This window comes from Microcebus murinus, chromosome 7, assembly GCF_040939455.1.
Source record: "Microcebus murinus isolate Inina chromosome 7, M.murinus_Inina_mat1.0, whole genome shotgun sequence".
Lineage (NCBI taxonomy): Eukaryota > Metazoa > Chordata > Mammalia > Primates > Cheirogaleidae > Microcebus > Microcebus murinus.
In genome coordinates this window covers 83133047-83156076 of record NC_134110.1, presented here as the reverse complement: position 1 = coordinate 83156076, position 23030 = coordinate 83133047, and the positions used below count along the sequence as shown (strand labels likewise).

The 23030-nt window shown below is 37.4% G+C and overlaps 1 protein-coding gene across 1 annotated transcript in view; it reads left to right on the top strand.

Annotated features, from left to right (window-relative positions):
- Positions 1-16910: 16910 nt before the first annotated feature.
- The window catches only part of CRISPLD1 (cysteine rich secretory protein LCCL domain containing 1), a 43117-nt gene continuing 36997 nt past the window's right edge, over positions 16911-23030 (top strand). The window contains exon 1 of the mRNA XM_012751495.3: positions 16911-17230. Coding sequence (XP_012606949.3) covers positions 16973-17230 — 258 coding nt within the window. The 5' untranslated portion in view covers positions 16911-16972. The remainder of the gene's footprint in view (positions 17231-23030) is intronic.

Sequence of the window (23030 nt, the reverse complement as noted above, 5' to 3'; positions counted from 1 at the left end):
TGCATTCATGTCTCCCCTTCAGTGCACAGCTTTGTAACAGAGGGCATTAATAGTGCAAGTCAGACCTTTCTAGCCTCAGACTATTGAAGCATCTTCCCAGACATCTAACATATTGTCACGGAGTAATGAAATTCTCTCCAACGATAACAGAAGCCATTTCTGTCAGGCTAATTTACTTTAAACATCAATGAAATGGCATTTTGATTTTAATTTCTTTTACAGGGGAAGAGCATGAACGTTGGCAGGAAGGTGGTGTTCTCATGAACAGTTTCCACTGGAGAGGAGGCTTGAAATTCTCGCCAGTTTTCAGGCAGGCTTGACAACTGAGATTATTACAAGGCCAGTAGGAACTAACAGGACCGGGAGGGATGTTTCTCCTCTCCCCTAGCCCTTTATTATCAACTCCCTGACTGCCTCTCCCTCGAAATGTCTGGGCAGGTGGAGGACACACTGAACGGAGGGCTCTGCTCAGAGGAAAGGCAGAGGCAGATTAGCCTAAAGCTGATGAATGTCAAGCTTTGGGGCCCATCACTTGCCCAACTCCTTTCCAGGACCCCAGGAAAAGCACGAGCAGGATGTTTGCATGATCTTCTGGGGGTACAAATGTTTGGGTTACGTATATTGCCTTTGCCCCACCCGAGTCAGAGCTTCCAGTGTGTCCATCCCCCAGATGATGAGCACCACACCCATTAGGTGTGAATATACCCATCCCCACCTCACTCCCAACCTGGCCGACCCCCTATGAATGCTACTACTATATGTGCATTTAAGTGTTGGTCAGCAGTAATAGATGTATGTATTATATTATTTTTCTATATTAGGATGCATATTTACTCGTTTGTAGGATAATATATTTGTGTGGGACTTTGATAGAGAGCTGCCAGTTTGGGTTGACTTCTTGTTTCCTGTGTGGACAAGGTCAACATCACCATCAGCAACTATTTATTGAATGCTTATCAGGCACAAGGCAATGGGAATTTTTGGATTGCTAATTCCCAATCAGAGGAAATTGTTTCTTCTTCTAAAGGCATTTGTCTGTAGCCTTGCAGTGATAAAGTACATTATATTTAGTATCACATTTGACCCTCACAATACCTCTCTGAAGAAGGTGTTACTGGATCTTTTTTAGAGATGAGTAAAGCCTCAGAGAGCTTATGTGACTTTTCTGAGTTCATGAGGCTCATAAATGGCAGAGCTTGGACTGGACCTCCTGCATAGACCCCATGCCATCACCTTCCTCCACGACCACAGATGCCTCTTGCTAATTTGTCCCTAGATTCATCATTAGATGTAGCAAGTAGGACACCATGCCAGAAAATTTTCTCGGGACATATCAAGTCTAGGTTCTAATTGACTCCTTCAATTACAGCTTTGAACAAGTCAATGAATATCTCCCAGTTTCTGTTTCATTGTATGTTAAGTGGAATAATCATCATTACCCCAGCTTGCTGTGAGCAAGGTACCTTTATAGAGGTAACTATGACCAGAGCTCTGGGAGGAAACTGCTAAAGGGTATGGGGTGAAAAAGCTAAATAAGGCACATGATGTAGCTGTTACCCCTTGATTCAGATCTATCTCTTTCTAAATTTAAAAGATATCAGATGCAGACAAAGCTTCTTTGTAACTATTCTAAACTGGTGTGTGTCCTTCCCATGCATATTTTATAGTTTTACCCATATATACATTTCTATATGTAATGCTATGTGATTCACAGAGTTCCCAACATATGGCAAGTTCCGATAGTGTCAGTAGGAGAGTCCATCTTTCTCTACATCCTGGTCAAATATTGATATTGCCAATATCATGAATTAAAACTGGTATCCACTACTTTAATTGCATTTCCCTCATGACTAATGAGGTAATACATTTCTTAAGTTTATTAGACATTTACTTTTCTCCTTCTGATCTTTGACCGTTTTCTCCTATAGGTATGTTTGTTTCTCTTAATGATTTTTGAGGTTCTCTGCTTATTCCAAATACAAATCAGTCAGTAATATTATAAGTCACAAATATCTTCTTTTAATCTGTGATTTGTCAGTTGACTTTGTTAATGATTTGTTTTATTACACCAATGCTATTCATTTTGATCATAGAAAAATATATCAAGTTTTCTTTGGGGTATTGTGGTTTTTCTTGTTTAAGAAATTCTTTTTCTACCTGCTATTAAAAAATATTCCTCCTACATTAATTCTACAAGGTTTAAGCACCCCCTTATTTTAATAAGGGTCTTTAATGGAACTGGTATTGGTTTTGCTTGTGGTATAAAATAAATACATAATTCAGTTCTCCACAATGAAGGCAATTTCTCACAGTGCCATTTATTGAATAATCCAGTCTACTTCTTTATATAAAATGCCACACCCATTGCATACCAAGTTTCTATGTATGTATGGGCTTATTGTATTCTGACCTATTGGTCAAATAGTCAATCCCTGAACCCAGAGAGCATTTTTAATAACAGGTAGAGAACACTTTGTTAATAGAATGTAACTAACAAGAGGCTCTGCATCGAAGCACATGGACATCATTGGCTATTTTTCCTTCAGATCACACCGTAAGGGTCTTTAGCTACCTACCTCCTGTGGTTGTGTGGAAGTCACCATGGCACAGTATCTACAAAGAGTAGCTCCTTGCCAAATTAGTGCTACCTTCTGGACTTACTAAACATTCCAAAGGGTAATAAAATGCTTTAAAAGGATACATGAAAATGATCCAGCTGATCATGGTGCTCAGTTAAAGATGGGATCCCTTCAAAAAGATATCCTTGGAGGGTTAAAATTTTAGGAAATCTGTGGGAAATGTTCCTTACTAAGATAAATTCCGTGAAGCTTTGACAACCACAGTGCTCTAACCTGTAGTAGTAAGCACTGCTTTTCCTGATACCTAATCTTTTTGTATCTTGACCAGAAGAGAAGGCCTCATTCAAGTTACCTACTTTTGTTTATGACTGGAATTATTTTCCACTTTTTCAATTTTAAAATCTTCTGAACCTCCAGCTAGAATCTTTCCATTTCTTTGAGGTTTATTCAGGTCAGTCTTAGGAAGGGAAAAAGTTAAGTGTCTGCATAGATGTACTTTGTCTTGTTTTGGCCTCAGAAATTGAAAAGAATATGACTTTGACATATAGAAAGAATCAAAATCTCCCTATGTATTATAAAATTTGTGTCCCATAAACTAGGGTCAGTAAAAAAACAATTAAAATATATGTGAAAATCTTCAACCTAGAAAGAGTAATGGGTGGAACCCATTGGTTCCAGTTTTATATCCAGATATTAACAATAAACTCATTTGTCTCATCAAAAGCTGCATTTCCCCAGTGATTTTTCCCTTTTTCCCTTCATCTTAAAATCACTTCTGGCAGGGGAGGCACTTGGTCTTGATAGTGGTCAGAAAGCCATCAGTCTGTCAAGACACCTAAGAACCTCATCTCATGCAGCCTCACGGACTAATCCTCAGATTTTATCCAAAATAGTGTAGCAATCCCATTGGAACACAACTCAAGTAGAAGATACTTTGATTAGAGTTCTAGGCACTCAGCTTTTAGACACCATAAATATAACATTGATTGGTTGGATTTTATCTGTAAACTTATTATTCTATTTAGAACAGGAATAGTTTAGCCATAAAAACATAAGAGCATAGAGAATGTCCATGTGTGTTCAGTCCTCCATTCTTTTGAATTCAGTAAGTTTTACTTGTTAAACTATGATTCTATCAGACTTGAGTCCAGAAGCAAAGGTTATTTCTTGTACTGGAAATCTACAAATAGCAATGAACTAAAAAGAAAATAGTGTTACTGAAGCTGGCAAAATAGGTGGAAATATTTTCTCAGAATATGGAACCAATGTTATTAGTTGTCCTTAGCAGACATGATGGCCTTTGAGTTTGCCATGTTTAATTAAATGCATATAATAATGAAATTGATATCTCAAACACATTTTGGTTTTTATCACCAGTGGTTAAACCTCAAGACTGGACTGACCTTTGGCTTTCACTATTCTCTTATAGTCATGAAAGACATGAGTCTTACACTTGAGAACAGACTAAGTCAAACCAAATTATGACATTTTCCTGGCAGAAAACTCTTAAAGTTTGTGCAATTTTAATTTTTAAAAATTGATGATGTTTTGCCAGTAATTTGGCTTAGTAAATGTATATGCATCAATACAGTAGTGAATTTGATTTTTTTTTGTTTTACTTGAGCTTACTTTTCAATACACATGAGTAAGGAAAATTTCCTTCTAATATACATTTTCATCTATTATTATGCCAATAATAATTTGAGGTTGCTCATTTTTATAATCACCCCAAAGGGGCTTTTAAAAAAGGTAGTTACTGTGCTATTATAAAATGGATGAATAAGCAAAAATTAAACTGATGAATAAAATATATTAGTAGAGGTTGGTTGAAACTCTCTGTAGGTATTTTCATGGTGTTGATTACCAATGGAAAACAACCAAAGTCATGTAGATTTATGAATCAGTAAGTCATAATTACTGAGTACTCATGAAATGCCAAGACAGAGCTACTTCTGTGTAAGGATTATATTATATTCTCCCTTAGACAGCCGCAGTAGTACAGTGATGCCAAGGTTATGCCACAAACTGAAGATCAATAGCAAGGTATATTTTACAAAATGAAATAGTTAAATTTTTTTTGTCAGAAAACAATTCTTAATGAATGTTTAAGATAAAAACATGTTAGTATTAAGCATAAAGTGGAGCATCACAAAGTTTTGTCTTTTAAAAGGGATAGTTAGAAAGGGGGATTGTGGACAGAATAATAAAAAGGGGAACAGTAAGAGTATATTGTATAACTTTATATTATTTTTCTTTGTGTTTGCATTCCTTTAATTCTATTCCTATCCTTTGGTTTAACAAGTGAGCCAAAGGCAGACTTTAAGCAAATTGTGAGGAGCCAGAAGTGGAAGAGAAAACCTGGTTTGATAAAATAAAGGCAATTTTTTCAACACGTGGGACCAGTGCTTCATCTTGTTAATAGATGGTCTGTGAGCTGAATTGTTACTAACAGATAAGCTATTAATTTAAAATAGAAATTGAATCCACCTTATGGGATTTGCAGAAGTAATGGTTTTTCTTCCATGTTCCTTTCCAGATGTTCTTTATATAACTACAGGCAATCTTAATTTTCAAATATTCCAAATGTATAATTAAAGTTACAGTTTCACCTCAATTTAAAGTATTCAATCTTGAATAAACTTGGATAGACTGCTGCTTTGGCAAACCAAGAAAAGTATCTTGAATTCTTCTGATTCCTCCTTCAGCTGTTCTGTCTGCCATCTGGATGTCAGCCACTCTCCCCGTCTCAAAACATGCACACCTACTTCTTCCTTTCTGGCACAAGCTTGGACCCTACTTTTCAGAACATAACTTCCTTTATATAATATTGTTGAGGGCACAGAGCCTTTGTGCTTCATTCTCCCTTTTCCAACATCAAGAAATATGTCTTACCTTGGATTGCCTATACATTTCCTGTTGTTTGTGTCTTTAGTCAAGTGAATATGCCTTTTTGCACCACTAGAGCCTTCTAAACCCAAGAATCTCACTCAGATGAACCATTCTTTCAGTGATTTTTTTTTCTTCTGTTTTGTTTTGTTTGGGCTTTTCTTTTCTCATGTGCCTTATTTCTTAAAATAGAACAGTAGTGTGGGATTGACTGAAACAGAAATTCATCTAAATTTTCAAATCAAGAAATCCTTTAGGAAAGTGGTCCACTTCTTCAAAGTAGGAGCAATCTGTAATCCTAGATCATTGTGGAGTAGCATGAGCAATCTTCCATCTACCATCTTGCTGGTATAAATTGAATCATATAGACACCATTTCTTGCATTTATTTGTTATATTTTGTTAAGAGATACCAATTAGCTTATTCTCAAGACTCACAAAAAAAGTCTCAAATGTTTAGTCACTAATGAGGGTATTTAGCTGTGAGCTTTAGAAACTTCAAAGCAAAATGCTTGACAGATGTGTTTTCTATTAGTTTGCTGCTTCTTATCTTCCTACTTCCAATGCCATTTTTGCATTTTCAAAAGGTTCTTTTCTTGTACCTGAAAAAGAAAGGCGTGGTTGGGGTTGGGACAGGTGTGGTGGCAAGGAGGGAACGTTATGGTAGGCACAATAGCTTTGAAAGAAAGGTTTATCATCAAATTCTGTTCAGGTCACAATATCTCTGAACCTCCATAACATTTATTTTACAGGGTTGTATATAAGGTTGATACACTAAATATTAAAAGTATTTATTTATCAGCCTTTCCCTGTTATCGTTTTGTGCGACAGACAACACTAAAATCTTAGGGGCTTATTAAAACATTTATTGGGTGTTCATGGATCTGTTTATGCAATAGACAATTCATAATACCCTGATTTGACCATTATGCAGTGTATGAATGTATGAAAATATCACATATACCCCATAAACATGTACATTATGTATCAAAAAAGAAGGAGTAATTTACGTTTCAGGAAGAAACAAATCTTAAATAACAATTATCACTTTATAACTACAATTTGTTTACTATTTTCTTGATCTAGTCAAAGTGAGGAGAGAAAAAAAGAGAGGAATAAATAATAAAAGAAACCAAGTAAAACATTTTAAAAAATCTTAGGGGCTTACAAAAACATTTATTGGGTATTCGTGGATCTGGCAGGGTGGCTGTGGTCTTGGCTGGCCTCAAGCTGGATTGGGATGGACTCCAGGGTTTAGGTTAATTCAGACAGACTCAAACTAAAGGAGCAACAGCTATCTGGGCATCCGCTTCTCATGGTAGAAGGTAGAAGCTCTGAGAAGACAGGTAGGAATTGCCATGCTTCCAAAGGTCTTAGCTTGATACCAATACTCTGTCACTTTCACCCACATTCTATTGAGCAAAGCAAGTCACATAGTCAAGCCTAAAGTCCATGGCAAGTGAAAGAGGATCTGAAGGCAAAAAATTCAATGTATTACCACATAGAATATACTTGGTTTTCAATGAATGCTTTTTTAAAAAATGAAAAGTCACGCTCTTAAAAAGTCACATTTTTATACCTAAATTCTAGCAAGTACATATTAAATTTAATTTTGCTGATTGAGAGTTTAGATTGCTAAATATTTATTTTAAATAAAGTAGAGTATATTTCAAAGATCCTAATATCTGGATCACCAGTGTAATTGAACCTTCCACTCAAAGAACAGGGTCATCTTAAACCTAAAAAACACGCTTGTACTGTTAATGATGGCTTTCCTTGAGTGTTTTAGAGTATGTGTAGATTTTAGAGTACAGGTAGAATACTTCGATATAAGGACAACTATGAAAATGTATTGGAAGAATTAGGATTTGAGATAAAACTTGAAAGGAAGGGGAAGAGAGATACATGCAGCAATTGAGAGAAATGTTAGAATTTGGGGGAGAATTTGGGCAAATGACACAAAGACAGGATTATTTAGGAGGCAGTGAGATGCCAAGAATGGGTACCCAAGTTTAGGGCACAGCATATTTTCTATTTGTTCATGTTGCTCTATTTATTGTTTATAAAGTTATTATTTATTGTACCAAAGCATTTGTTTTGTAGCTATTTCAATTTTTTTTTAGACCAAAAGCATTTCTAAAATCTGTGTTGATTCTGTGGTCTACTCTCAGAAGCATAGTTAAAGGTAAGATTGCAAGTGAAAATTTGAACATTTTCTTTCATATTTCCTGTGTCTTCCCCCAAAATTTCTCTAATTAAAATGAAATTTTCTTAACCTCTCCCCTGCTACCTAGTGAAATAATATATTTAATATTTAAACACTACACACACAGGCACACATATACAAGTTTCTAATTATGGAAGGTATGTATTTTCTGGACAACTGGGATTTTAATTATTGCACTTTTGCTAAATATGATTCTTTACAATTACCATTAAAAGTGGACTGCAGGGTTTTTGCCAACTTTCTTCATGGGCTAGCTAACGACAGTTGAGAAAGCTTTCATCCTCCTTATATTAGGATGAAAAGCCCGTCTCTGACATTAATTCTGTAGATGAAAGGGTGACTACTTTTCCTTTTACAATGCTCGCCTTTCAATGGCCTTTCCTGGTAAACGTTTCAAGGCAACCTCTAACCCAGGCACATTGTGAAGCACTTCTGCAGATCTAGGGAGAAAAGAGATCATCAAAAGATGAAGCTACAGCTAGATTTCTCACGTCACCCTGAATGTACTTCAGAAATACTTCCTTAATTTAAAAAAGTTTTTAGTATTATCTACTGTTCCAGATATTGTGATTTCAAGAAATTAAAATATAGTGCTTCAACTAGATGGATAGTTTTTATATCAATGAGTAGCTCATTTCAGTTTTACATCTGTAGCTCTTGCTGTGCCTCACAATTCTGTAGATGCTCATACTATGCATACACCAGATCCTCATATAAGCAATAAACAGATTTATGGAAATATAAGCCATCAACTGATAAAGCACATATAGTGCAACATCAATGAAGTAGAGTGTCATTCTGAAATACAACTCTTAGCAAATATTTGACTCATCTCTTTATTTTAGGATACATTTTCCTATGGATGTTTAGCAAGGATATACTGAAAAGGATGAAGAGTCTAGAAATGGATTGCATTCCCCCCTCTTTTTAAAAAAAATATTTACATGCATAAACTTTCATGTCAATGAATGGCTTACGGCAGTACTTCTTAAACTGCCTCAACACTGAAAAGCTGCTAATGGTAGTCCATCTGGAGATATTGCAGAGAGAAGTTATGCCAAGTCCGGTTTTTACTTTTAAAGGGATCTTGAATTGCCTGTCTGCTCTATAGCACATGTATGACAGAAATGTTTGCTTTAATGCTTTCCCAGAAAAGAAAAATCTCCAGGTAAACATCATTTCTAGCATGCTATGCTTTGTTTATTTTGTGGATTGTAGTTCTCCTGCCCACAGTTTACACATCCAGGAACATGTGTGTACTCCTCTGAGAAATACAGAATATTCAAAAAAATCCAAATTTGTTTGTTCATTAAACATACATGGTAAGGAATCCAAATAGAGAACCTGATCTCTGTTCTCAGGGAGATTTTAGCATTGTTGGAGAAATACAACAAGTATATAAATAGCTGCAATTTACAAAATAGAAAGTGATAAGATTTAGAGAAAAGTGAAATAACAGAGTATGACTGGTTAGATTAGTTAAAATTTTTATGAGCAGGACATTTAGGGTATAGATACTCAGAAAAGAATAATTGGAAGCTACTTCAAGTAGTAAAAGTATCAAGAAAAACACAGAAGAACGTACAGAAATTATTGACATTTTTTCAGATGCACAGAGGGCAGTAAAGCTGGTAGAAGACAACTGAAAAAAGAATCATTACATTTAGTGATTGGCAATCAGTCAAAATTTAAATGGACAGCAAAATAGGTCTTCTACAAATCTAAAAGTAAGCTTAAAATGATTACTTTTCTGCAATCAAGAAATAAGGAGTTTCCAGGTTATGACATTAACATAGGTCTCAGCAGTTATAGTTTTAAATAATCCAACTAAAGCATTATAGTAATTCCAGATTTAAAAAACAATGGCATTTTCTATCTCTTAATTCTGAAATCTGACCTTTCTTCAGAACAAATTCATTAAGTGTTTTTTAGTGATAACTACAAGAAATACAGATACAATCACTGTAATCTTAAATTATTCCTCCTTCACACAATGACACAAAAAATCCATTTTAGCAAAGACCTGATTGTAAGATGTAAAATAATAAAGTTAGAAGATAACATAGGAGACTTTCTTCATCACTTTGGGACAGGCAAATATTTCTCTAACAGATCCCACACAGTGCTAACCATAAAGAAAAAGATTGATAAATTGGACTTCATTAAAATTAGGACATTCTGTTCATCAAGAGACATGATTAAGAGACTCAACAGGCAAAGCAAGGAGAAGAATAAGAAATGTAAAGCATACTTTATACTTAAAAAAGTATATGTACACAACACTTGAAAAAATTCCTACAAATTAGTAAGAAAAAGATATACAACCTAGTTTATCTACTTAAGTTGTACATAAAATACTTTAGCAATCAGCAATTCTATTTGACCTATGTTGCCAATTTTAAAAAATGTATAAATCTGTCCACAAAAAGACATGTAAAAGAATGTTCTCAGGAACATTATTATTATTATTATTATTATTTTTTTTTTTTTTGAGACAGAGTCTCGCTTTGTTGCCCAGGCTAGAGTGAGTGCCGTGGCATCAGCCTAGCTCACAGCAACCTCAAACTCCTGGGCTCAAGCGATCCTTCTGTCTCAGCCTCCTGAGTAGCTGGGACTACAGGCATGTGCCACCATGCCCGGCTAATTTTTTATATATATATATATATATATATATATATATATATATATATTAGTTGGCCAATTAGTTTCTTTCTATTTATAGTAGAGACGGGGTCTCGCTCTTGCTCAGGCTGGTTTCGAACTCCTGCCCTCGAGCAATTCGCCCACCTCGGCCTCCCAGAGAGCTAGGATTACAGGCGTGAGCCACCGTGCCCGGCCGAGGAACATTATTTTTTAATAGTCCTAAACTGGAAAAAAAAACCCTAATATTCAACAACTGAATGGATAAACTGTGGTATGTTCATCAAAGAGAAAGAATAAATTGCTGCTATACATGGCAACATGAATGAATCTTATAGACATATTGAATAAAAGAAACCAGACAACAAAGAAACCAAACAATGAAATCATCTACTCTATGATTCTAGTTATGTAAAGATAAAAACAGGACAAACTAATTTTAGATAAGAAATTAGAATATTAGTTATCTTTGGGGAGGATGCAACAGGAAGGAGGTGCAAGGAGTCTAGAGGGATGATTATGTTGTCTATCTGAAGCTGAGTGGTTTCCACATAGGTATGTTCACTTTGGAAAATTTCACTGAGATGCATTCTTAAGATGTTTGTACTTTAATGCATGTATGTTACATTTCATTAATAAAGTTTTAATAATCAATTACATACTGGCAGTTAGAATAGAAAGGCTGTATAGGTCATTCATTAAAATTTTGTTGTGTAATACAGATGTCCTAAATATTATTGAACAGAGAACATTTTGAAATACTACATGAATATATATTATATATTACATATATATTCATATATCTTCAGATCATGAAGCAGAGACGACACATGGCTGCTTTGGGTAAGACTGAAAACTGAGTTCTATGGGAAACAGAATTGAATATTATTTCAGCTGTGAGAAGAAGCTCACTATACATTGCCCAAAATATTACAGATTATTTGTATCATGTAGCCAATTACTTCTATTTTAAAAAGATAAATTGTGCTTCACTGAAATATCAAAACTCTTCATTTTCATCAAAATATCAAAATTTCTGTGCTGCAAACTAAACCATGAGGAAAGTAAAAAGATAATCCACAGTAAGGAAGAAAATATTTACAAATCATAAATTTAACAAGGGACTAGTATCTAAAATATATAAAGAACGCTTACAACTCAATAGTAAAAAGATAACCCAATTTCAAAGTGGGCAATGAATTTGAATAGACATTTCTCCAAAGAAGATATGCAATGCCCAAAAAGCACATGAAAAGATGCTCAACATCATTAGCTATTAGGGAAATTCAAATTAAAACCACAAAATACCACTTCACATCCAAAAAGGATGTCTGTAATTTAAAAAAAGAGCCAACAATTGACAAGGGTATGTGGAAAACTGAACCTTCATAAATTGCTGATGGGGATGTAAAATGGCGCAGCCACTTTGGAAACCAGTTGGGCAAGTCTTCAAAATGCTAAACACAGTTATCATATCACACAACAATTCCACTACTGGGCACTTACTCAAGAAAAATGAAAACATATATACACGCGAAGACTTGTATGTGAAGTTTTCATAGCAGCATCATTCATAATAGCCCCAAATTGGAAACAATCTATAATAGATGTCCATCAACTAATCAATGGGCAAATAAAATGTGGCATATTCATACTATGAACTATTACTTGTCAATAAAAATAAATGAAGTACAGTTACATGCTACAACATGGATGAAACTTGAAAACATTATGCTGAGTGAAAGAAGCCAGTTATAAAAGGACAAATAGTGTATAATTCCATTATATGAAATGTCCAGAACAGGCAAAGCCATAGAGACAGAAAGCATATTAGTACTACCCAAGCAGTACCCAAGACTGGCAGGCTGGAAGGGATGAGGGAATGGCAATTACTGCTAATGGGTATAAGAGTTTCCTTTAGGGGAGATGGAAATGTCCTAAAATTATATTGTGGGGATAGTTGCACAATTTAATGCATATATATTTACAATTTGAACTGTATTCTTTAAATGGATGAAGGGAAGAAAACAGTTAATTTTTAAAACTGTACAATATTTTGATTAAAGCCCTTTAAGTTTATAAACTAGCAAATATACAGCGTTTAATTCATTTCTTATAGTAATATTTACCCTTATTGAGTACTTTCTACTTACCTATTACTCTTTTTAGTGCTTTCGTGTATTAACTCAATACACAAAGTGACTATGTGAGATGGCTACTATTATTTCCCTCTAAAGAGGAAGGATCCAGTGCTCACAGAGACCAAGTATATAATTAAGGTCTAACAACTAGTGACACTTCATGACTCTAACTTAGGCAGCTTAAATTCCATATTTTAAAACATTACACTATATTGATTCCATCTCCCAACACAACAGGAGTTCTAATCTTATTATACAATTCCCCAGGGGAGCATGGACTTACCAATGATGTGGTGATAGAACAGCTGTGGGGTCATGAAACTATACAGCAAATGAAATTTCTAGAGATGAACATATACTCACTTTTGTATATGGATATGGATAGAAAAACACAGAAGAATAGATTTAAAGATAACTCCTACATATGCATGCAGCTAGAAAATAATAGCAGCATGGAAAAATATGACATTGACAGAAAAAGGTAAATATTTTATATAAATGTACCTGTCAGAAACATTTTTTGGCTGCAAGTAACTGAATATCGAAGTCACTGTGACTTAAACACTACGTTTATCATCTCTTATAGCAAGGAGGTAAGTGTTCCAGTGATTGGTCAATGGCATGGAGTCTCAGGCACTGTTTATCCTTTTGCTTGGCCAGATTGATAGGTCTCTGCCCTCTGGCTTGTCCCTCTTCTTTGTACAATAAAAAAATGCATCTTTAAATTTTACAGATTTGCACATTAACACCTAAAGAGACATTTTCTGTTTTGCAGCTCTTTTTATCACAGAAGAAAATCCCTGCCAACCTTTCTCACTCCTAAGTAGGAAATCCTTGCCAAAATCTTCTCACCCCACTTCCTTCCTTTCAGCAGCAAGGGTTGCATGGTATCAGCCCATTTCAAATCAGTCACCTGTAGCAGAGATAGAGTGTGATAAATGGCTTTGACTAATCAACATCTACCTCTTTAGGATACCAGTTTGACAGCATGTAAGAGGGTGGACACCCCCAGTAAATTGGAGGCTATGGGCTTGGAAAGAAGAAAGGGGTGGAAGGCTGGTTGTTGGTTTGGCGGCCAGCAGTGTCTGCCACAAGAAAGTAGTAATGCTAAAAACAACCATGCCTTTACAAGTAATAGCCTTAACCACAAACCAAAGTGCCATTTCTACATGAATTCTGCGTGGAGAAGACATTTTCTTATGTCTACACACAGATTTCTCAACAACAAATAAAAATGTGAACAGTATCACCTTTGAGTATTCAAGAATATTGTGTTTGATTTTCTCTTTGAAGCATGGTAAGATATATCATTGAAATGCTAATGTTTAACAAAGTGAATGTTTAAATGATTCTTTTATAATAAAATATGACCTGCACTACCTAAATTGGAAGCCAATAGAAATACTGAGTCAAAAGATTTTTTATTCCTTGCCTAGAGAAAAATTTGGAATTAAAACCTTTAAAATCAAATTTATTTTCTTTAAGCCATTAGGTGATAGATTCATACATTGTGTGGAAAGGTTTATGACTGAAACATTCAAGAATTACCAATGCATTTAAGTTCATTTCCTTATCACTTTAATTTTCTTCTTCCTAATTTAAATTCTGTTTGCAAATGTTTCAAGTAATTGTATTACTTTTAATGTTTTTTAATTCCATACTCGCTATCCTTTTCAATACCACGTTAAAACTGCAGCACAGAAGAATGTTCTTCATCTGCTATAACACAAGCAGTTCTTTTAACATGAACTTTGGAGGTCTTCTATTAGTTTCTAGGAGGGAAACTCAAGTTTTCTGAACTCTGTGCATAAGAATTATGAATAACTACTTGAAAAATACAAACTTAAGGATCTCTTTGTGCTTAAACTACTATAACATTGTAAAACTACACCTCTCTAAAAGGCTTATGTGCACCAAGAATTTTAACCTCTGCACCCCTCTGATAGGTGATGTTTCCTTTTTCTTCTTTGTGAGAGGAACAAAGGTCTCACATTCATCCGAGGCTTAATCCGAGTTTTTAGGTTTGATAAATACGGTGTAGTTGGATGGCAGAAAGAGAGAGGTAGCAGTTTGGAATGATTTGAGTTACTATCAGAATGTTTTACTTTGATCATATGCTAGATATTCTAGATTTTAGAAATTAAAAAAAAATTAGATTATGACTCACTACAGAAGGGAACCAAAGGTAAATAGATTAAATAAATAGCTTTTTCAATAAAATAGTAGCCCTATACTCAGTAGGGCGAGCCTTAAAAAAAAAATTAGTAATTTTCCTACTTCAGATTATAATTTGAACAGGAGGAGAACTGACTCTCTTCCTTTCACTGTCAATTCCAGGAAAAGTAGCACTGACTAGCTAAGGGTACCTTTTATATCAACTCTATATATGTATACATCATTACGGGGAAAAAAATGCTGTGGTCACCTTGAGAAGACAATGCCTTATATTTTATGGGTGAAGTGAGGCTCTCCACTGTCAAAACAATCCTGAGATCGCCCCCAAATTCTGGGAGCCCCATTCTCTATCTGGTCCTCATCAAGGTTTAAGGAAGCCAAAAAGAACAACTTCTTCATTCTGGGCGGTAGGTCCTGGAAACAGACGCGGACCCCTGGTGAAAATAAAAGGAAAAGGGTTTGTCGCTCCGTCCCATCCCCCAACTCTCCTGTGTCTCCAAGACTGAAGGTGTTAACCGCACCCCGCCCCAGGCCGTGCTCTCAGGGGCAGCTCCTTATCCGTAGGGACAGTTCAGGATGTGTTTTAGCCTCTCATCAGAAAAGAGCCCGGAGGAGGATCTCTGAAAGCAGGGAGCCGCGAGAGGCGGGAGGAGTGGGGGACCCTCCTTGCACACACCTCCCGCTCCGGGTCTCGGGAGCCCAAAGCACGCCCACAAGGCCAGGCGCCCGGTCGCTGCGCCGGCGGAGAAGAAGGGCGGGCTGCTCCTCGCGGCTCGGGCGGGCCTCGGGCCAGGGCTGCGGGGAGGGGAGTGGGGTGGGGGGTGGGGGGAGGGACGGAGGCGGGGATGGGGTGGGCGAGGAGGGGCGCTCGTGTCACGTGCGCGCGCAGGAGCTGTAATAAATGCCCGCGGGCGCCGGGGAGCGGCGGAAGCGCTGGGCGCCTGGCTTCGCGCGCACAGAGCAGGAGCTCTAGGTCGCCACCCGCCGTCGCCGCAGGGCCCGGCGCAAGTCCCCGCCCCTGGCTCCCGCAGAGAATGCTCGGAGACGCTCCGGCGCCCACCCTGGCAGGCTAACGAGGCAGCTAGCTCCCTCTCCGCCGCAGCTCGCACGCTGTGACTTTGGAGCGCTTCGCCTGCCGCCTCAGTTCCAGGGCGCGGGAGTCCGCGGAGGCAGAGCCTGGTCGCCCCCGGGCGCGCGGTGCACGGGTCCCTCCCGAGCGGGGCGCTCTGTGGGCGGCAGTGTGCGGGGACTCGGGGCGGCTGCGGAGGCCGCCGTCCCGCTCGGCTCGGCTCTCCCCGGGAACTTCACACTGGAGAGGTAAGGGCGGCTCTAAAATGCATCGCCGCGGGGTCAGGCTGCCAACTTTCCCCATCTCGTTTTTTTTTTTTTCTTTTAAAACTCTGCTTAAAAAAAAAAAGGCAACTTATAAAGAATGGTCAGGCCCAGGGGGTGGAGTGGGGGGTGGGCTACGCGGCCAGCGGAAGCTCGTTCTTGTAAGTGACTTTGTGGGTTCACCTCCCTCTGTCGCGCGCTTGGGTTAAATGAAGAGCGCGCGCGCCTGCGGCGGGTGGGAGGAAAACTCTGAGGTCCCCGGGGAGCTGCTGGCATTCTCGGGTGCAGGCCACAGGTCAGGCACAGACTTTCCAGGAAATAATGACTGCGTTCTTGACCTGCGTCCGGATAAGAGATTTCTCCCAGTGACCGGAGCCATTCATTCTCGAGAGTTCGCAGGCCGCCCTGGAGGTACCCATGGGTACGTGTGTGAACAGCCGTTTATTAAGACATTCGCCCCCAACTGGGGAATACTGTGGACATTATGAATGTTGTGAGCCAGCGACGGGACGCTGGAATAAAATATACCTTAAATGGAAGATAATACTCTAAAACTCACTTTAGAAAGAAACATGGACCTCTAGGCAGAAAATAAAACATTCTAGGTAGATAACATCCTTTGCGGACTTATATGTAATACAGGGCCATTGAAATCTTGTAATTCAAATAGTATTTCCAAGCTTTGACTCTTCTGGGCTGCTTTTGCCATCTGTTTTTGGCTTTACGGATATTGCCTTGGGAAATGTAGTTGTCTGTTTTGTGGAAACATACACTGTGAAAAGTCCCCTGGAAGAAAAAATGTCGGTGTCCATTTGTTGGTGTTACGTAGACAAGTCAAAGTAGCACACTGTCGTTGTAACTTTTGCTTTTGTTATTAAAAAATTAATATCTGCCTGTATTTTCATCTTAATTGCATGACATGTCGTTATAGCCGAAAGGAGTGGAAGAGCCTGTCTTGGAGATTATCCCGGGGAAATCCTGAGGTCATTCATTATGAAGTGTACCGCGCGGGAGTGGCTCAGAGTGACCACAGTGCTATTCATGGCTAGAGCGATTCCAGCCATGGTGGTTCCTAATGCCACTTTATTGGAGAAACTTTTGGAAAAGTACATGGATGAGGATGGTGAGTGGTGGTCGGCCAAGCAAAGAGGGAAAAGGGCCATCACAGACAATGACATGCAGAGTATCTTGGACCTTCATAATAAATTACGAAGTCAGGTGTATCCAACAGCTTCTAATATGGAGTATATGGTAAGGAAATTTTTCAAGTGGTATGTACAAAAGAAATGTCTATTTATGTTTTCGGTCACCATGGTTAAATTTTCTCATGCTATTTTTTAATCTTTAACCATTTGTCCAGTATGGAATTTAAAAAAAAAAAAAAGATTTTCTTTAAGGGTGTCTTCTTCTGCATCTTCTTTTATCAGGATTCCTCCTGTTTCTAAGAGCTCTTGGAATTTCAGAGTAGAATTAAATACCTTTAGATGCAATGTTCCTACTAAGTGCTCTAAATTCAACTTCTACCAGAAGGTTACTAATACTGAGAATGCTGAAGAGTTGGTATATTTGCTTTTAAGTGGCTTAATAGACAAATTGCTTCCTAATTTCTAACTGAACCTTCTCTTGAATAGTGGATCTGGAAAATTCAGAGATTATTAATTTCAAGAGCTTTCTGGAGGGCTGATATATATATATATATATATATATATATATAATATATAGTTTATGATGGGCCCTTGTTTCTTACAAGTATGTAAATGGCATTGTAAAGGATACATTTCTTTTTTTTTTTTTTTTTTTTTTTTTGAGACAGAGTCTCGCTTTGTTGCCCAGGCTAGAGTGAGTGCCGTGGCGTCAGCCTAGCTCACAGCAACCTCAAACTCCTGGGCTCGAGTGATCCTTCTGCCTCAGCCTCCCGGGTAGCTGGGACTACAGGCATGCGCCACCATGCCCGGCTAATTTTTTATATATATATCAGTTGGCCAATTAATTTCTTTCTATTTATAGTAGAGACGGGGTCTCGCTCTTGCTCAGGCTGGTTTTGAACTCCTGACCTTGAGCAATCCGCCCGCCTCGGCCTCCCAAGAGCTAGGATTACAGGCGTGAGCCACAGCGCCCGGCCGAAAGGATACATTTCTATGGTTGCTGCATGTTAGAGACAACTTTGGCAATGGCTTTTCTTTCTGGATTCATTATTTGTGAACTTAGAAGTATGAAAATAAGCCTGGGAAAATGATTTAAAAAAATATGCAACTTATTCTTAATGACCTTATACTTCCTCTTAAAGTAAATTAGCAAGTTTGAGAAACAAAATTACTTCTTTAAAACTATCAACATATAATTCAATATACTATTATTTCATACCATAAATATTCAGAAAACTTAAGAAAAATCTATTATATTACTTCCATGAATTTGGAATGCACTAGTAAAGCCTGATAATATATAATTGTTGGCGATGGCAAAGTTTATTTAATGAAAATGAGAAATGACATTTCTCCTTGGGGTACACTGTAGCTAGGTTGTAGTTAATTTTAATAACATTCTAGTTTTTCTTCTTTCCTGCATTTACATTAGTTTTGATGGGTATTCTCCATTTAGGTAGCTTCCATGAAACATGGAAGTTCTAAGTTCTCATTACTCATTACAAAATGCACCATTAATTTTTTAACTGGAAAAAAAATTTTATCCTAAAGAGAGTAGGTAGCACTCAAAAGAACTAATCGGACATTAAGAATTGGGAGCCAGAAATGAGGCCGCTAAGTTTAATTTATGGCACTGACGCCTACTAGCTGTGTGACTTTAGGCACTTACTAATTTCTCTCTGCTTTAGTGCCATTGTGTCTAGTATGTGTACTCACCTCAAGGGGTTGTTGTGAAGATTAAATGAGATAACCTGGGTAAAGTCTAGCTCATTATCAGGCATACTGCAAGGTCTCAGTAAATGTTGCTAAGACATATATTCCTAATTTTATGTCTCTTCATACTGTTTAAATATGATATTCAGGGAAGTTGTTAGCTCTTCTCCAAATTCCGTGCAGGATATGACATCTGTAATGTCTCATATTTCTGCTTCTTGTATATTTTAAAGTGTTTGCCCAAAGTGAAAAATTCTGTGACTTCTTCATCTGTGAGACTTCTAACAGAAAAGCCAATTATGGAGTCTTTCCAACTAGGCCACTGGATGCTTATTCCATGTGGATAGATATTCAGTTGCATTTTATTTAAAATAAGAACTTGGAAGTTCAATCCTACAAAAAGAAATCTGATAATATTTGTATGTATTTTAAGTAATATGGAAATCATTGAAAGAATAGTTCTGTGATTCGTTTTCATGTCTGACTTCCAAAAAAAATAACTGCTTATTGTATGATGTCTGGTCTGGGATGTTTATATGAGTTTCATTTTAGTTTCACTGGTTTCATTCTATCCTTGAAATGTAGATTCAGAAACCAGCCAGGGTTTATATTGTGTTGCCCTTAGATACTGTTGGCACTGGAACCGTGTCTCAGCCATTAACTAGGCTGCAGAGGAATACATTACCCAACTGTAATACTGAAATACAGTTTCTAGAATACACACTTAAGGGAAGTCTAAAATAACAATTCTATTTTATTTGAAATACTGTTGATTTAAGTATTTAATAGCAATGTGAATATAAATGTAGATCATTCTTATAAAAATACAATTTATTTAGTTATTTAAAGTGTATTTATTCGAGAAAACAAAATTAAAAACTGGCTGAAGAGCTATTTCCTGTAAAATCTGCAGTGTTCTATGATAAGTGCCATCACTGTTGGCCACTTGTACCCTATAAGTGTTGAATGCTTGAATAGCCAGTTACCTTATTTACACTTAAGTGTGTATTTTACTCTATTCTTTGTCTTTGAACCTATGGCATCCAAGTTACATCCACACTTACTAATATTACATATCTATATCCCTGCCTCTAAATTGTAGTGTTAAAAATTGAGAATGGAAAGTCAAATCTTCCCTTGAAGAGCTTATGGGTTGGTTGAGAAGAAAGAATAGACACATTTGACACATTTCTAGTAAGCAAGGACACAAAAGTCTTTGTTTATGTGTATGAATAATGCCAAGGGAGCACAGAATAATGGAACATTCCTAATTGTGAGAGTTAATCACTGGGAAAGATGAGCTACATGTTGTTTCTTGAAGGCAGTCAGGGACATGAATCTTGAGAAAGGGTGGAAGGTAGACGTCATTTAGAGGAAGAGGAACAGAACAACACAGGGTGGCAGGAATTGGCAGCCTAGTTGTAGGGAATGGGAAGCAGATTAGGTTGATGAAAGTGCAGATCTTGTGGCAGACTTAGAAGCAGAGAAATGAATTGTTGGTGATAGAAACCAGTAATCCTAAGGGAGGAGATTACCTACATTTAATTTGGGGTACATTGAGAAACAAAGACTTTTAGGTCATCCAGTGAACCTGTTGCCTCCAGATTTTGGAGGGAGAAATACTAAGCATTGTTTTCCTCATTGGTAAAATCAGTGAAAGAATATAAACCCTACAGGTTGTAATGAGATCAGACATTTGATACTTCTAAACAGGTTCACTTTCTTCAAACCTTCCCTTCCATGGGTTTTAAGACCCCATTGCTTGGTTCTTTCATCCTCCATGTCTGTATTTCCTATGCATCTCTTAAAAATTTATTCCCTAGGTTTTCACTTTTGTCCTTCTCTCTGCCTACAGGGCCTTACCTACTCCTTTGACTTCAAGTACCATTGTACCTTTGTGGCTCTTGTATTCTTTATCTCCACCCAACAACACTGTCTTTAAGCTTCATTTTTCCCATTTCCTACTGCCCATTGGATCATATCCACATGATATTACTCCACAGTTACATCAAGCCAAAAATGTCTAAAAAGAAACCTAACTGCCTCATCCTTTTCCTTCACCCTCACCTGTCCACCTGCCTTCCTTCCTGGGTTCTTTCCTAGTGAATCTCATCAACATCTGCACAGTTGTCTCTGAAAATCATACAAACCCCGCTGCCCCCAAATTGGACACATTCTCAATTCCCACCACTCATTTCTGTGTACCATACACAGGCAAACATAAATATACAATTACTTGCCAAGTTTTGTAGATTCTATCTCAAATGTCTTTTGAATCCATCTCTTCTATTTCATCCTAATATTTGCTCATTGTCTCACACCTACCTTGATACTATAGCTTCCCTCTTAGCAGACCTTACCAATCTCTTACTATTTGATTTCTAATTTAGCCCTCTCTCCTCACTATTACTAAAGCTGACTTTTCCCCTCACACAAATCTGTGCTGGTTGCTCAGCTGCACAAAAGTTCTTTTGACTCCTGGCTGCTCACAAGTTAAAGCCCACCATGATTAGCTTCTAAATGGAAGCACATGTTGTGCAGTCTGCTCCAGAGCCGTTGACTTCCTTGTGCATATTTATATGTGCACATATTCCTGCGTTCACATTGAACTACTTGCTGTTCTTAAAAGTGGTCATGCTTCCTCATGCCTCTTTGCCTCTTTGCTCATTTAGTGGCCTCTGTGCCTGAAATATCAGCCTGTCTCCTAACAAACTTTTGCTTATCCCTCAAGATTAAATGCAAACATTGTCTTTCCTATAAATCTTCCTCTGATATGCCCATTCTTCTGCCCCACTCCTAAAGTACTTTATCGAAGCCTATTTATAGTATTAAAGTTTTGTTTCAATGAAATATTTACATGTCTGTTTTCCTATCCAAGACTTTGAATTTCTAGAAGGCTATGAATCGTACCTTATTTATCTTTATAACCCAGAGCCTGGTGTGTAGAAGAGGTATTCAGTTAATGTTTGTTGATTGAATATTGTTGAATGCTCTCGATAAATACGTGTTGATTGAAGGGATGGATGGAAGAATAGGTAAGATCATACATGAGACAAATACAGAGGACAGGCAAGAAAGAGGAATTATAATAAAATCTAGAAGGTAGAATATCACCAAAACCAGAGATATTGATGCAGGAAATTGAAAACATTTGAGAGGAAGGCATACATGCATACATGCTTCAGCTAATTCAGGATTTTTTCTATTTTTCAAATAATTGTTCTATAATATAGAGCTACTAAGCTAATACTGAAGTTATTCAAATATTGCAGAATTTAATAAAATGAACTAATGGGTATTTACCTTTTGTTACAAATTTTTAATCTATAGCTTGACTAAAATCCAAAGTAATTTACTGTTATGCAAAATGCACCCAAGTCTAGAATGTACTTTAGCTACCAGGGCACCTGACCTAAAAAGGACACACGGGCCAATCATATACACCATCTCTCATTGTGACTACCATTTCTGTGTCTTTGAGAACCATTGGCAGACACTGTGGTGGGAGGGCTGATGGCTATGCATGTTTCCTTTCTCACCTCACTGATGGGTGAGGATATGGGCAGAACTTTGGCAGGCACTTTTCCAAATGTAGAACAAAATACATCTGAATACCTCTCCTTTTGCTAGGCAACCAGAGGCTGTGAGCCGGATAACTGGTGGTGCTTTCAGGCCATGGTGGTGCATGTTGATGCAAATGATGGCTTGGCTCCAGTTTGTTACTTACATTTTTTTCTAAGGCTATGCTTAAAAGTGGTAATCATGTTTTGCTTTGTTTTCTGTGTGCTTCAATACAACAGATAGTTCCAGAAACCGAACATGGGACAGCCTAGTTTGTTGAACAGAGTGATTCTAGTCTGAAATATGCAGAAGTTACTTTCAGCGTGTGTGTTGCTCTGTTTATTCTCATAAATCCATATTTTCTGACATTATTTGCCATCAGTGACATACATCCAGAATAAATGTAGATAAAGAAATGTCCTCACAATTTGTTTACCATAGCACATTTCTTAATCTTGATAAACGTGTCAGGAAATCATTGCAGTTAAGGTTATTGCAACTTTTGATTCTTTTTTTTTTTTTTTTTTTTTTTTTGAGACAGAGTGTTACTCGGTGTCCCTGAGTAGAGTGCAGTGATTGTAGTCACCACAAGCTCCAGGTCCTGGGCTCTGAGCAATCCTTCTGCCTCAGCC